Source organism: Ovis canadensis, chromosome 2, assembly GCF_042477335.2.
Source record: "Ovis canadensis isolate MfBH-ARS-UI-01 breed Bighorn chromosome 2, ARS-UI_OviCan_v2, whole genome shotgun sequence".
Lineage (NCBI taxonomy): Eukaryota > Metazoa > Chordata > Mammalia > Artiodactyla > Bovidae > Ovis > Ovis canadensis.
The window spans coordinates 31,364,859-31,377,677 of NC_091246.1; the positions used below are offsets into that span (position 1 = coordinate 31,364,859).

The window sequence follows — 12,819 nt, forward strand, 5'->3', positions numbered from 1 at the left end:
CGTCTCAGGGCCTCCAGGCTGGGTATTTTCCATTAAGACTATGAATAATAAGGTGCTGACCTAATAGTCACCTGAATTCTAAGTGCATGTGTATGTTTTTTGACTTCTAAAATAAAAGGAAAATTTCAAAACCTGTTTCATTTTGAGGCTCCTGTTTGACTCTCTTAGGCTGGACCTCCCCCAAGTCTATGGCCACCTGCCACATTTGATGCTCCTAAATAAATCGAGGTCTTAGCCTCAGTTTGTCATCTACTGAGCAGACTGACACTTTGCAAAAGCAGATGGTCTTGTGTTTCCCTTGACAGAACAGGCAATGGAAGACCATAATCCATAGCTTCAGACCTGACCTTAAAAACTCATGTCACCAACAACAGTGAAAGCCACTTGCTAATTATGCAGCTTTCTTGGCACTGTTTGGTTTCCCAAGGCTGGCCCCAAATCAGAAGGATGTTATATTTTCCAGTTACAATTCTGTTTTCGGAGCCCAGAAAGCTATTGTTTATATTCTACATTTGAATGAAAAGTGCTGGCTGGGTGGCACTGTGTTTGGCTGCCCTGCTGCGTGCCCGGGCTGGGATATACCCTGGTTCCCATGCCCTCCCATTCGATCCTTCGTTGGCTGGCCTCACATGCCGCCTGCCCCTCTAGCTGGGTCCAGAGATTTGCTCACGAAAGAGCGCAGCGGGAGGGGAAGAAAGGGGGATTGGTTTTGTTTATTAAGATTTTAAATCAGGAAACACTCCTGGTGTTTCTCTTCATAGCTCCACCAAAATCAGTTCTTTATCTTGTCAAGTGTACCTCAATAAAGATAGGGTTAAAAAGTAGTTCTTAATCTAATAAGAACTAAAGAATAATAAACCTGCAGATAACTCAGTGTCCTCCTTGACCTCCCTCATATGAGATAAGATGCATTCTTGTTTCCATTCTCCAGATAGTAATCATAGCCACTTCAAAAAGAAAAAGAGACTTATTTTACGCTGAACTCCAAACACAGTTCCCCTTTAATAAAAGATTATACCGAAGAATTAACTCTACATCCTGGGTGATGTCATTTTTCTCTGCTTCTTACTAATGTTCTAGGGTTTTTTCTTTTCCTGCTTTCTCATTAGCAGTCTTTTAAACATTTCTTTTTTTCTTTGAGCTCTTTAATGTGATGCATGTAATTTAACAAAAGCTAAAGTAGACAATTTAGCAGTGATGGAGTAGAGAAGTGTGGAGGTGGTTTATGCTTGTGGCTAAAAGGTAAAAAGAAACATCTCAGACAATAACTGCACTTTCCTGCATCGACCTCAGGGGGGCACCAGATCACCCAGCACCGTAAAGAAAAGAGACCTAGATGGCAAGTTCTGTTTTCACTGTTGGGAGGCAGGCCTTGGCAGCCAGTCAGAAATGAAGAGAGAAACAAAAAACAAAACAAAACAGGGCAGTAGTTGACCCAGAAGGTCACTGCCACTCACAGACTGAGCCAGGAAACAGCAGGGGGCTCAGGAGCCGTCTTCCCACCCAGGCTACACAAGCCGAGGGGAGAGAGGCCGCTGGGCCAGGCGAGAGGAGGAACTTGAGGTTTGGGGGACTTTGCTCGGCTTCCAGAGCTAGCATCCTGTGTCTTAACGTTCTCAGACAGCGCGGGTAAATTTAAAACACAAAAGTACATTTGGTACTTGTTAAGATTTTTTCTTTCTTTTTCCTTAAGCCCAGAAATGACAGATTTATCACTAATTAAACAATAATTTCATTATAGAGTACTGAAAAAAATCCTGGTAGTATAAACAACATCTGGTAAAGATTAAAAAGAAAGAATAATTTTTCCAAGCTCAAATTTGATGAAAGTAACACAAATGTTTTGAAACAAAATAGATCTTAAAGTGCAAAAGGGATATTTACAGTCTTAAGTTTGGTATTTTGAAAGTAGAAAAGAAGAAAATGGCATAATAAAAAATACATGTTTATAAAGGTGCCTTATTTTATATGACAGATATGAAAAATTTTTATATAGTTTTTTTTTAGACCAAATTGTTTTTGAACTCAAAAGAGTCTATTGAAATGAAACTTACAAAGAATTTTTTTTTAAGAGGAGTGTTATTTTTTGATGAATAGTCACCTTTTAATTTATATACATAAACACAAGGGCTCCTGCCTCTCAAGGGTTTGGATGAGTCAGATACACAGTGGGATATGTTGCTGGCCATAAAAATAGACCATGAAAGAGAATCTATCTCAGGCTTACCGAACTTCAGTTTATCTCTCACCTGAAACTTCTCTATTTTTTAGGAAAAATATGTGTAAAAGGTGATAAATGAAGAAGGCTTGAGAATTTTGTTTCCATGTCGTCACTGCCTTTTTGTTTTTTACAAGAGGAATTCACTTTTCTCAGTGAATTACCTCAAATCATAGTTTAATTTCCCTTTCTGGCTTGTATTCTCTCTCTCCCCTCTCCCCATACTCTTTCCGTCTCACACAGATTCATAAAATGATAGGAAAAAAAGGAAAGATTTCCTCCTGAGAATTCTCAGGCGGCTAGTAATAATCGTTGATGAACTGGGATGAAAATAACAGGTTAGGCACCAGGGAGGGCTCCTCTGGTAGCTCAGCAGTACAGAATTCACCTGCAGTGCGGGAGCCGCAGGTGACATGGGTTCAGTCCCTGCGTCAGGAAGATCCCCTGGAGGAGGGCATGGCAACTCACTCCAGTATTCTTGCCTGCAGAATCCCGTGGACAGAGAGGAGCCTGGGGCTGCGGTCCCTAGGGTCACAAAGAGTTGGGTCACAACTGAAGTGACTTAGCACGCATGCATAGACACCAAGGATGGAGAGTGAGCATGGGTGTTATTTGTGCAGTTCATGGTACAGAGTGGCAAGCCGGCCTCCTCCATACCTCTGCCCACAAAGCAGCCTAGGAAATGCAGCGCTGCATACTTCTCTGTGTGGCTTAGCTTTCCCTTGTTTGTTTTTTTTCCTTCTGAGCGGTGAGAATGGGCTGTCCACCTGGGCAGAGAAGAAACAAGCAGTGCAGTCCTGGGTAGCTGTAGAAGAGGGAAGGGAATGTGCCCTCCAGAGCAACCTGGCCCATAAGCAAAGGAAACCAGAGTCCAGACCTTTCCCACTTCTGTTCATCCTCTGACACTCAAGAGGACTGGGGGCAGTGTGAGAGAAGGGAAGAAGGGCACAACCGCTGTTACTGAGGGCCTCCTGGGAATGAAGTTTCCCTAGACGTGAAGTAATCTATACATGGAAATCGTTAGACCAGATGGAGAAGAGAAGAGCTTGAGAAGGAACAGATTTTGGTAGATGGGGAAAAACAGACAAACAGATGGAACCCAAGAAAGGTTTTCTTTTCTGTCCTCATTCTAATAGGAAAGATAATTGCTTGGCTTGTGGGGTCTCAGAGCTAGGCCCCAGAAGTTTCAGTTGCAGAGTGACCTGTTGTGTTACTTTGGGGACCCATTTTACAAATAAAACAGGACACAGAGGGGTTAAATGTTTGCCTCTTCCCTCACATGAATGTGTAAAGATTTGGCGGGGGGCGGGGAGTGGTAATTTATGGCTTCCAAAGAAGCATAAATTAAGACTTTAATTCTATTTGGAGGATTCCCTTGATAAGAAAAGCAGCTTAAGTTTGCTTTTGTGATTTGGTGTCTTTGGGACACATGCCTGGCCTGTGAGCACTCTGGGCTTCATGAGGGGACTCACTGACCCTGAAATTACGTGCTCGGAAAGTGTGAAGAGTCTCATTTTTAAAACCATCAGTAAAGGCTGCAGATGAGAAGGAGCTGATCATAATTCTGGAGTGGCAGGGGAGACTGGTTTTTAAATCAAAATCTCTGCCATTGCTGTTTCAGTAGGGTTGCCCTCTCTCCTGGCATCTTTTCTGTTCTGAAAGTTAAAACAGCTTGTAGAAGCAGGTTAAGGGCAACCACAGCCTGAGCTGTTTGGACAGAAGGAAATCTAAGAGGAGAGTTGATCGGCATGGAGAGAACAGGCAGATTCCACACAGTCTATATATTTAAAACAGTTGATTGAGCTGTTTCACTAGAAAACACTGCATGAAAAAAGAGCATATCCAAGCTCTGGTCCTCTTTTCAACAGAGTCAGAACTTTCTCGCTTTCCTGCTTGCTTTTCAAGGTAGCCCTGTTCTATACGTGGATCGGCCTTTTCTCTGCCATTTAGATATCTCTGTCATCAGTATAGATTGATTTTCTACTAGCATCAGATTTATAGAGTGGTTCTGGAGTACTTAGACCATTTAGAAGAGAGGGAATTGTTGGTTCTGGAGTAGTTAGGCCATTTAGAAGAAAGGGAATGGTTCTCTTTTACCATTTTGTATTTTCTGCCAGTGCGTTTTTAGCCTCTGTGTGTCACATGACGGTGTTGTTTGGTTCTTAAACACTCTTATTCAAGATCCATATTGTCTATATATAAAACTTGGAAAAACTCTTCTGGCAAATTTGATGAGTCACATTTCTTCAAGATAGGCAGTTTGCTTTTCTCTTCTTATTTTATATTTTCCATCATGAATATGTAGAAACTTCTGTGATATTTTCTGGGCATATATCCAGTGACCTTTTAATAACTGTTAGTATTTACATTGAGGCTGAGAAGCAGGGAAGATAACTGACTTGTCTGAGATCAAAGTCAAAAAATAGTCTGCCTCTCTTCTGTTGAACCATCAATCAGCCAAATTACTTTCTTGAGTATGTAATGAATTTAATCTATGAAAAATTTTAGTTGGTTTCTTTTATATAAAAATGGACATCAATGAAAGATTAGGAAGTATTGACTCCTCTATCTAGAAAGCAGAGATTTGCATCCTACAAATCATTAATCTCTTCAAATAAAAGGAGTTATCCCATCCTTTTAACAAGTGGTAATGCTCTTTCCTGGAGCCTTCTGTGACAGCTGTAATGGCGGTGTGTGAACACTAGATGGCACACGTTCAATGTTATTGTACATCTAGAAATGCCAGCACAGAAGAGAGTGGAAGCTACTGGAGATAGGTACCATTCTTTAGCCTGGCCTAGAAAAGTTAAGAGAAGATATATATCCTTTTTTCTATTTTTCTTGTTGAGGGGGTATGAAAAACTGTTCCCCAAAGCTCAATGTGACTCAAAGAAATTCCATAGAAGGCCTAATTTACTAACCTGTGGATGTTACTGTATTATATCTGTTTTAGAACACATATAGCGTCTTTCTCTGGCTTAATCTCATGGTATGAGCTCCAGCCAGAATGGTATGGGATCATGGAAATTTGCCCATGGTCCAGTGGTTAGGACTCTGCACTTCCACCACCAAGGGCCCAGGTTCGATCCCCAGGTGGTAAACTAAGATTCCACAAGCCATGTGACCAAAAAAAAAGAAAAAAGCAAACAAAAAGATATGGAATCTGGATTAGGCCCTCTGAAGCCCCACCCAGGCCACAGTAAGTTAGCTTCTGCAGATTTAAATCATCAAAGCCGTCATAAAGATATTCATGGATTAAATTAGATGGCTTTCCTTGTTCAAGATGATAGTATCTTTATTTTTTTCTTCATCCTAAATAATTAAAGCTGTATTATTTAGTCTGGCATGGTGGTGGTCACTGCTTTCCTTAATAATAATTTGAAATTACTATGTACTCATTTCCTAATCAGCAGGAATGAAAAGATAACAGGTCTAGCTTTGACTTTGAGGCACTTTTAAGTCATGTGAGGAGATCAGACACATAGGAGACATTACTTAAACCTAGGCTTCCCTGGCGACTCAGGTGGTAATCCACCTGCAATTCAAGAGACCTGGGTTCAAGCCTGGGTTCGGAAGATCCCCTGGAGGAGGGCATGGCAACCCACTCCAGTATTTTTGCCTGGAGAATCCCCATGGACAGAGGAGCCTGGTGGGCTACAGTCCAGGGGGTCTCAAAGAGTAAGACACGACTGAGTGACTAAGCACCGCACAGCGCAGCAGCACAGGTAGGCTGTGTGTCTTCATGCTCGCCTGCTGGTAGATGGTAGTTTCTAATTCCCATGATACTTATTGACTCTTTTTTGTGTATCATGTGGGCTTATTGTTGAAAGTGTGGAATTTACAGAGTATAAGTTGAATAAAGAAGAAGAAGAAAGGCTGCCCATAATCCCCTTACCCCAAGAGAACTTCTGTTTCTATTTGTATGGAGGGCTTTTGCCATGAACTGATTGCTCTGTTTTTTCTAACTCAAAGGAACATGTCCATTTTCTAGACACCAGCAGTGGTGGACAACTCATTTCCCTGATAAGAGCGAGTCGTTATTGATGAAATGCTTCTGATATTTTACTTTCTCGTGGTCTTTTCCTTTACAGCCTGAAGCTGCTGCCTGCCACCCTGCCATATTCAGAGTTGCTGATGAAATATTCAGGTAAATATTGTGCTGTTTCTGCTCATAATTGGTCTAAATATGTTCAGCTTCCAAATATGAATAAAAAAATTCTGTGGTAGTCTCTGGCTGTACCATGGGGAAATTAGATTCTAATTCCATCCCATCCTGCTGAGCTTTTTGATAAAACGCAAATGTTAGTGTGTATTTAAAATCCAATGCCTGAGAACTAAGGTAACTATCTTTTTTTTAACCTTTTAAAAATCTAATAATAATGGTTGAAAATCAGAATTGAATTAGATTTTGCATCATGCATTATTCATGTAGAATTTTTCTCAATTGAAAATAAAGGGTGGTAGTGTTCTCCCTTCACCACATGAGGGCTGACCAATCTTTTTAAAGCTAAGGAACACCAAAAATAATAAATAAATAATGCCATTCTTAACAGAGCACTTCTGAAAGGCAGAATCAACTATGCATGTTATCTAATAGCACACTAATTTTTATTCTGCAAATACGAGACCTTCTTAGTAAGTGCAGTGGATTTACAATGGTGAAAGATGAGCCCACTGGACACCAGGCTGGGTTATGACTGATAGTTAGTGAGGGGGCCAGACCCCTCGTGGGGAGCTTGCCCCCAGTGGACAAGTGGGTGGCCAGCTTCTTTCCTGGGTGCTGGTGCAGCCAGGGCCAGGGTATCTACACTCTTTATCCAGTCCCCCTCATACTCACTGAATATAGGCCCCATGGCAGACAGCAGACATTGGGAAAAGGAATTTTTACAATAGCAAGTAATCCAGCACTTAAGTTGGTCTTGAAACATATGAGCTTTAAGCTAAATGAGTGTAGAAATAAGTCAGAATGCTGTTTTTAGTTTAAAGCTAGCAAAGTTTCAGTTGGTTTTTTTTTTTTTTTTTTTGGTGTTGTTTATACAAATGTAAAGAAAAGTTAGTTGTATGAAAATGCATAGAAACCAAACCAGGAACATGCAGATTCTTCCACCCCTTTGCTGGATATTCCTGGGGCACCCCTTTCTCCACTTTCAAAAAGCAAAAGTTCTGTGGATGTTCCATTTGTGGGCATACAGTGTGCAAATATTTGTAAAGAGCATCCCAGGCCCATGTGGAAGAGATACGAAGTGCTTAATAATTTAAAAACCAAGAAAGGGAGCTCTGCACATTGCAATTTTCAAGGAAGTCTTTAGAAAAGGGAGTGACAGATTTCTCCTGCTTTCACGCAAGAACTGAAATCTGATGAGCTGACACTGCTGCTGAAAAGAATGTTTCCATGTTTCCCTTTACATATTTTGGTTCACATATTTTCCAGATTAATCACTGAATGTGTTGTGATCTGGCCTTGTATTGTTCAGGTCTGCGCTCCTGGAAACCGATGGAGCCCCAGAAGTGCTAGCCGGCATTCAGGTGTTTACACAATGCTTTGTAGAAGCTCTGGAAAAAGAAAACAAGCAGGTTCGTTATATTGTAGATATTATTCATTCCCCCAAGGAAAAAGAGGCTGTTAAGAGTATTTGATTAATCATCAGAAAAGAGCACGTTATTTTCAGTGATTTTGATAGACTGTTTTGTTCATGGAGACAGTTTCCAAACAAATACACCAGCAAAGGCAGAATCATTTTATGTGTGTACTCAGCCATGTCCAGCTCTCTGGAACCCCTGGCTGTAGCCCACCATGTTCCTGTGTCCATGGGATTTCCCAGGCAAGAATATTGGAGTGGGTTGCCATTTCCTCCTCCAGGGAAAATCATTCTAATTGAAAGTAAATCAAGATGGTTCCTATCTGTCCCGTGTCCTGGTACCCAGAAGCATTTATCTATTGCTGTGCAGAGAACTCTACCGTATGATCAGGTACCACCCCAGAGGCTGAACTTTCTGGGCCCTGTGTTATACACTGTTTGTTGAGTAGGACTCTGCCTTTCCCAGGCCAGAGAAAGGTGTTCTAGAGTCTCTATGGCATGTGCTAAGAAGAAAATGGCACTTATTATAAAGCAATACTGGACATTCTTAATTATTAGTTTCCATTCATATCAGAGGCCTAAATGTGAATTGGGTTCCAGGAGAGATAGGAGGTAGTGAGTGTGACACTATTCCGTTATAATTTGAATAATTATAGAAGAGGAGCTGGGAATGGCCATGACCAAAACGTGTGAATTGAACTCAGTCAGTAAGCAAGCAGCCAGGCCTAGGGACCTGCAAGAAGAGAGGGTGGTCGGCAGAGGCAGCTGACTGATGGAGTAACCTGTGAAACTGGAACCTTTTCTACCAGAGTTTTCACCTTTGGGAGTTTTAATTGGCCTGCACTTCTAATGGCCACAGACCTGATGTCTGTGTGGTGCTTTGCCCGCTGAAGTGCCTGAACCCACTGCAGTTTCTTGTGAGGTCATGGTCCCTTGGGGTGCTTTCTGCAGTTTGCCTTAGGGGAGCAGTGCCATGATGCCTGTTGTACTAAAATCCATACACCCCTATGCCAAGAAGCCTCTCAGGTTTTAGCAGATGTTTCTGTTTTTAAGGCAGTGATAAATATTTATGATGTTTTTTTCCCATCTTCTCCTTCCCTAGGGAAGTTAGCTAGACTGTAGCAAACAGTATTATCAATGGTGCCCAGCCTGGAATTCTGGAGGAGAGCTCTGCTGAAAGGCACTGGTTGGCCCTCATGCTTATTTTGAGGCAAACTATAAATATCTTTTATCCTCCCTGAACATTCTTTGTTTTTCCAGTTAGGAACCACCCTCTAAAAAACCTGCACCTTGAACTCCTGGAACAGACCGAGGTTGGGGTGGAGGGCATTGGTAAAAGAAGTGTTGCTCTGTACCATTAGCTTGAGTCTGTCTTTCTTATCAACTTTGTCCTTGAGTTGCAGGGTTGGCCTTAACACTTTAGATTTAGACTTATAGTCACTTTTAATTTAGCATAGTACCCTGCCCACGTGCCGCTAGTGGTAAAGAATCTGCCTGCCAGCTGGGGAGATGCAAGAGATGCAGGTTGGATCCCTCGGAGTAGGAATGGCACCCCATTCCCATATTCTTGCCTGGAAAATTCCATGGGTAGAGGAGCCTGGTGGGCTGTAGTACATGGGGCCACAAAGAGTTGGACACGACTGAGTGATTGAACATACACCCTACCCAGGCTACACATATCTGGCGGTATAAGGGACACAGAATGGGTCCTGGTGGAAGGCAAAGAAGGGATCCAAAAAAAAAAAAAAGCCAGAAATTCAGTCCTTCCCTTGGGCTCAGGATGCAAGAGCAACAACCTCTTAACTTTGTAGATGCCTTCATCCCTATATGTCATGGCATGTCTCTCTCTGGGGCTGTTCCTGACCGCCTGCCTTTCTAGGCAGTGCCATTCTCATCATCAATCCCCTGCCTTCCTGAGTGCCCCTTCTTAGATTAATCATAATCCCTGATGCATGACACCGCCTGTCCTATGTGATCCATGTGTAACCCTCTTTCTTTCTGTGTTTTATTCATTCATCCACATAGTCATTATTAATAAATGAATATCTACCAACCTGGCTCAGACAGTTAAGCGTCTGTCTACAATGCGGGAGACCCGGGTTCGATCCCTGGGTCAGGAAGATCCCCTGGAGAAGGAAATGGCAATCCACTCCAGTACTATTGCCTGGAAAATCCCATGGACAGAGGAGCCTGGTAGGCTACAGTCCATGGGGTCGCAAAGAGTCAGACACGACTGAGCGACTTCACTTTCACTTTCTTTCTACCAGCCTGACATCTAACAAGACCTGGTCCCCTAGTAGAAACTTCAGGTTCTTCCCATGCTTCTCTAGTCTATCATCCTGACTTTCTCCCTTCAGGTAACTGCTGCCCTTTATTTTTTCTGAAAATAGTTTGATCATGTATATGTTGTTGTTTAGTAGCCAAGTCATGTCCAACTCTTTGTGACCTCCTGGACTGTAGCCCGCCAGGCTTCTCTGTGCATGGGATTCTCCAGGAAAGAATACTGGAGTGCGTTGCCACTTCCTCCTGGAGAAGGTCTGTCTTCCCAACCCAAGGATTGAAACCACACGTCCTGAGTTGGTAGGCAGATTCTTTACCACTGAGCCACCAGGGAAGCCTGATCATGTATATGTGATTGTTAGACCATGTTTTCTTTATTGATTGTTTTTGCACCTTATAAAGCAAACGACAGATGAAAGTGGCACTGCGTGTGCAGTCTTCTGAGCCTTGTTCTTTCCAGCAATATGGCACCAGGCTGGCTCTGTGCTGTGGGTGGTGGTGGGGATTGCGTGTAGTACTCTGTGGGGAGAGTCTATACAGTGTAGCTGTCTTCCTGGTGGTGAGCCTTTGGATTATTTCCAGATTTTGTTTTCTTTCATAAATAGAGTTTCTCTGAACATTCAAGATATACTTCAGAGTGCTAGTGCTGGTTATTAGGTGTGCAAAGGAAGCTTTGGCGGATACTGCCACATTGTTTTCATACATGGTTGTGCCAATTTACATTCCCCCCAGCAGTTATGAGAAATCCCATCAATCCGCATTCTTTCCCATTGTCAAAAATGTTTATCTTCAGTGCGTCTCATTCTCTTTTTTATCCTTTCCTCTCATCCTTGTTTTGTTTGGAGAGCATAGTTGCAGCCCCATCAATGTGCCCAGTCAGACCAGTAGCCAGAAACTTAAGGCTGTCATGACAGGCCTCTTTCCTGAACTTGCCTAATGGCTCCAGGACAAGCAGCAAATCCGTTCAGGTTCTGGTTCTAGTAGTGACAGAGTTTAATGATGTATTGGACTAAATCTCCTGCAGATAAAAATTATAAACTCTGGAGAAAATATTTTTAAAAAACTATTTGAAGGTACTGGAAAGCAACCCAAAAAGCAGATAAAAACTGGAGGGGTTTCAACTCTTGAAAATGTAAACCACATTGGGTAATCTTCTAACTTTTCCCAGAGGGCTCTCATGTGAGAGGTGGGAAGGAGATTAAATGAGGCTAAGGGGTGGCCCAAACCCAAGGCATAATCTGATTGGCTTAAGGTGTCAAAAGACAGAGCTGTGGGCTGCCAGAACAAAAAACAGATGAGGCAAAAGAAACTAATCTCAAAAGATAAACCTAGGGACTTCCCTGGTAGTCCAGTGGTTAAGAATTCTCTTGCCAATGCTGGGGACCTGGGTTCAACCCTTGGTTTAGAAAGATCTCACGTGCTACAGAGCAACTAAGCCCATACACCACAACTTCTGAGCCTGCATGCTCTAGAAAGCGTGCCACAATAAGGGAAACCACTGCAGCAAGAGGCCTGGGTACCCCAGTGAAGAGTAGCCCCCGCTCACTGCAACTAGAGAAAGCCCGTACACATCAGCAAAGACACAGGGCAACTGATAAATAAGTAAATAGATAAATGAAAAAATTTTAAAGATCAATTCAAATATACCTACAAGTTCATTAATTACAAAAACTTAAGTGAAAACCAACCAAGTATACTAGGTAAAAAGGAAATATGTCAGACTGAATGAAAAACTAAGACCCACTATACATTGTTTTCAAGAAATCCATTCTAATTATAAAGACACAGATTAAAAGGAAGGAAAGATATGTTATGTAAATAATAAGCACAAGAAAGCTGGTCTGGCTCTACCAGCAGCAGACAGATTAGGTTTTAAGGTAAGGAGTACGGACAGACAAAAAAGAGGGACAGTTTATATAGTTCATCAGGAGAAACACCAATTAAAAATGGATATATGCCTAATAACAGAGGTCTGAGATACACAAAGTAAAAACTGAGAGAAGTAAAAAGAGAAACAGGCAACTCCACAGTAATACATAAAATACTTGGGAGAAAATTTAACAAAAGGTGTATAAGATCTCTACGTGGAAAACCACAAAATAAGAAAGTTAAACATATGAAGAGAAACCATAATCATGAATTGTTGAGAAGCCTGGTTCAATGTGCTCCTAGTTAAAATCCCAACATAGTTTTTAAAACAGAAAATGATAGGCTGATTCTAATGCAAAGAACCTATAGTAGCCAGGATAATTTTGGGAAAAAAAAAAACACACACACACAAAACCCTCCCCCCAAAATCAGAAGATTCACACTGACTGATTTCAAGACTTTAAGCTATAGTAATCAAATTCAAGACAATGAGGTACTGGCAAAAGGATAGATCAGTGGAACAGAATCGTGTCTAGATATTTTCATGTAATCAACTGGTTTTTGACAGAGATGCCAAGGAAGTTAAACGTGGAAGGTTTTCAACAAGTGGCAGTGAAACAGCTGGATACCCAGAAAACATGGGCCTCTATCTCAGACATGGAACTTCATCTGAGACAGGTCATAGACTTCAACATAAATGCTGAAGCCATAAAGCTCCTAGGAGAAAATGAGAGTATCTTTTTTGACATTAGGATAATCTAATATTTCTTAGAAGGAATGCAGAAAAGCACTAAGCAGTGTGAGAAAAATGGATAAATTAGACTTCATCAGAATTTAAAATGTCTGGTCTTTGTAGACATCCTTAAGAAAATG

The 12,819-nt window shown here is 41.7% G+C and overlaps 1 protein-coding gene across 3 annotated transcripts in view; it reads left to right on the forward strand.

Annotated features, from left to right (window-relative positions):
- The window catches only part of FANCC (FA complementation group C), a 323,090-nt gene that overhangs the window by 284,785 nt on the left and 25,486 nt on the right, over positions 1-12,819 (forward strand). For all 3 annotated transcript variants that reach the window (XM_069575745.1, XM_069575746.1, XM_069575747.1), the window contains 2 exons: positions 6,310-6,365; positions 7,693-7,792. In XM_069575745.1, the coding sequence (XP_069431846.1) occupies positions 6,310-6,365; positions 7,693-7,792 (156 nt within the window). The remainder of the gene's footprint in view (positions 1-6,309; positions 6,366-7,692; positions 7,793-12,819) is intronic.